Source organism: Camelina sativa, chromosome 19 (assembly GCF_000633955.1).
Source record: "Camelina sativa cultivar DH55 chromosome 19, Cs, whole genome shotgun sequence".
In the NCBI taxonomy this organism is placed as follows: Eukaryota; Viridiplantae; Streptophyta; class Magnoliopsida; order Brassicales; family Brassicaceae; genus Camelina; species Camelina sativa.
Window position 1 is genome coordinate 11852372 of NC_025703.1, and position 2254 is coordinate 11854625.

Below are 2254 nucleotides of genomic sequence, written 5' to 3' on the forward strand. Positions count from 1 at the left end.
TTTTTTTTTTTTTTTTTTGTCTTTCAGCATGACGATTTCAGGTTGGGTGTTCATGATTTCTGTTGGATTCAATGCAGCGATAAGGTCTGTTTTCTCCCAGCCTCACCTTTCGCTTTCTCGCTAAGTAATAATTATATGGCTTCTTACATTTACACACTTAAACAATGCCAAATCATACTTGAACCATGGCTCTTTTTGTCCTTTAAATCTGACGAAAATGTGCCACAATTTGGTGTGATGTTATTTTAGTGTAAGAGTGAGCAATGAACTTGGAGCTGGGAACCCTAAATCAGCAGCGTTTTCTGTAATCATCGTCAACATTTATTCGTTAATCACATGTGTGATCTTAGCCATTGTTATATTGGCGTGCCGCGACGTTTTGAGCTATGCATTCACTGAGGGTAAAGAAGTCTCGGACGCTGTTTCTGATCTCTGTCCCCTTCTTGCCGTAACGCTTGTTCTCAACGGAATCCAACCTGTCCTCTCCGGTAAATCCTCATGCACCGCATTTTCGTAAACCGAAAGAGGTAATAAGTTTTATATTTACTAAACGATTGTGAAAATATTCATCATAGGTGTGGCGGTTGGATGCGGTTGGCAAACATTTGTTGCAAAAGTTAACGTGGGATGTTACTATGTTATCGGAATTCCTCTTGGAGCTCTCTTTGGGTTTTACTACAACTTCGGTGCCAAGGCAAGATAGTTTTCTTATACCTTTCATGTGCAATGATTCTTGTATTTTATATCATGCCTAATCATAGTAAAGGCTAACCATTTTTTGATGTTATATAGGGTATATGGACGGGGATGATCGGTGGTACGGTTATACAAACGTTTATTTTAGCATGGGTGACGTTTAGAACAGACTGGACAAAAGAAGTACGTTTGCTCTACTATATATAGTAAACTATAAGTTTCATTGATTTTGATTGTCTTGTAGAATAATTGGATTTTTCTGTTGTTTTAGGTGGAAGAAGCTTCGAAAAGAATGGACAAATGGAGCGACAAGAAACAAGAATTGGTACGCGAATGATGAGCTGATTAGATTCATCGGTTTAAAGGAAACACCACCGGGTAGCAAATGCTAAAATTAACCGGTCAGCTGGTAATAAAGGATGTGGTCTACCTATATATAATCTTTCTAGAACTCGATATAAAGCTTTGTATGGGCTTATTTTTAAAACTACAGGTTGTGACTGTCTTGGACTGAATAGATCTCGTTTATTTTTTTCATATATTACTGATTTTTTTTTTAATGATTGGAATTATATTTTTTTTAGATTGCATTATTGCAAAGTCATTCAAGGTTAGATTATAAAATAAATGAGAATTGGGTTTCACATAAAATGGGCAGGGTGAGGTCTTGGCACGATATTATGGGCCTAGTAAACTGAATTAATATTACATCATAAAATCAGTCCAGCTTATTTGCGTTGAGGTAGGCACCAAGTAAACTTGGAGTCTAAAACTCGATATTTGATTTGACATAACGGTTCTAACAATATGATTATATGTAATTTTGTCTTATCTTGCTCTGTTTTTTTGCTTTAGTTCTGGCAGATGTTAGCAAAATTTAAGCATGAAGAAACCATATTCATCGTGTTTAATAAAAATAATTAAAACGATATTACGAACTTTATTTTTGATAACTTTTTTCAAGTATAAGAACTTAAAATACATCAACCCAAAAAATAGAAATGTATATCCCTTATAAGCTTGATGACGAAATGTCTTTTAGTGTTCAATAAAATTAGAGAAAGAATTGGTCAATAAAAAAAAAAATCTATATACTTTTTTTTCTTGGGTTACTTTTTCTTTTCACAATTCTCATTGAACCATACAACCAAAAGTGGATATAAATAGTAGGAAATACTGAAACAAGCCAATAATGGCCGCCACGTTACATCTGTGTTTTTTTCTTTTCTCTCAACAAATTTAAACGTTATTTCTTATTTTGTTGACTCAGACACAATTAGGCAATCGTTTGTGAAATAAATTTAAAAATAATACAAACATGTACTCCTTAATTATTTTGAATACCTAAAATAGTCGCATATATACACGTATCAAAAAACAAATTCCTATAACTAAAATAGTGGAATATAGAAATTTTTCAGGTTTGGATTCGGTTATCTGAAGTACTCAAAAATCTAAATTTTTTTATCCAAATCTATTCAAACTATTTGAAATGAACCAAAATATCTAAAAATTACACTTATTTTTATCTAAATATTTAAAATAAAAAAAAATTAAG

General features: G+C 32.6%; 1 protein-coding gene across 1 annotated transcript; it reads left to right on the forward strand.

Annotated features, from left to right (window-relative positions):
• On the forward strand, window positions 26-1214 carry LOC104766070 (protein DETOXIFICATION 40-like). Its single transcript, XM_010489887.1, has 5 exons — window positions 26-84; window positions 250-488; window positions 576-694; window positions 793-879; window positions 968-1214. The coding sequence occupies exons 1-5, from the start codon at window positions 29-31 to the stop codon at window positions 1031-1033; spliced, it is 567 nt and encodes a 188-aa protein (XP_010488189.1). The 5' UTR covers window positions 26-28; the 3' UTR covers window positions 1034-1214.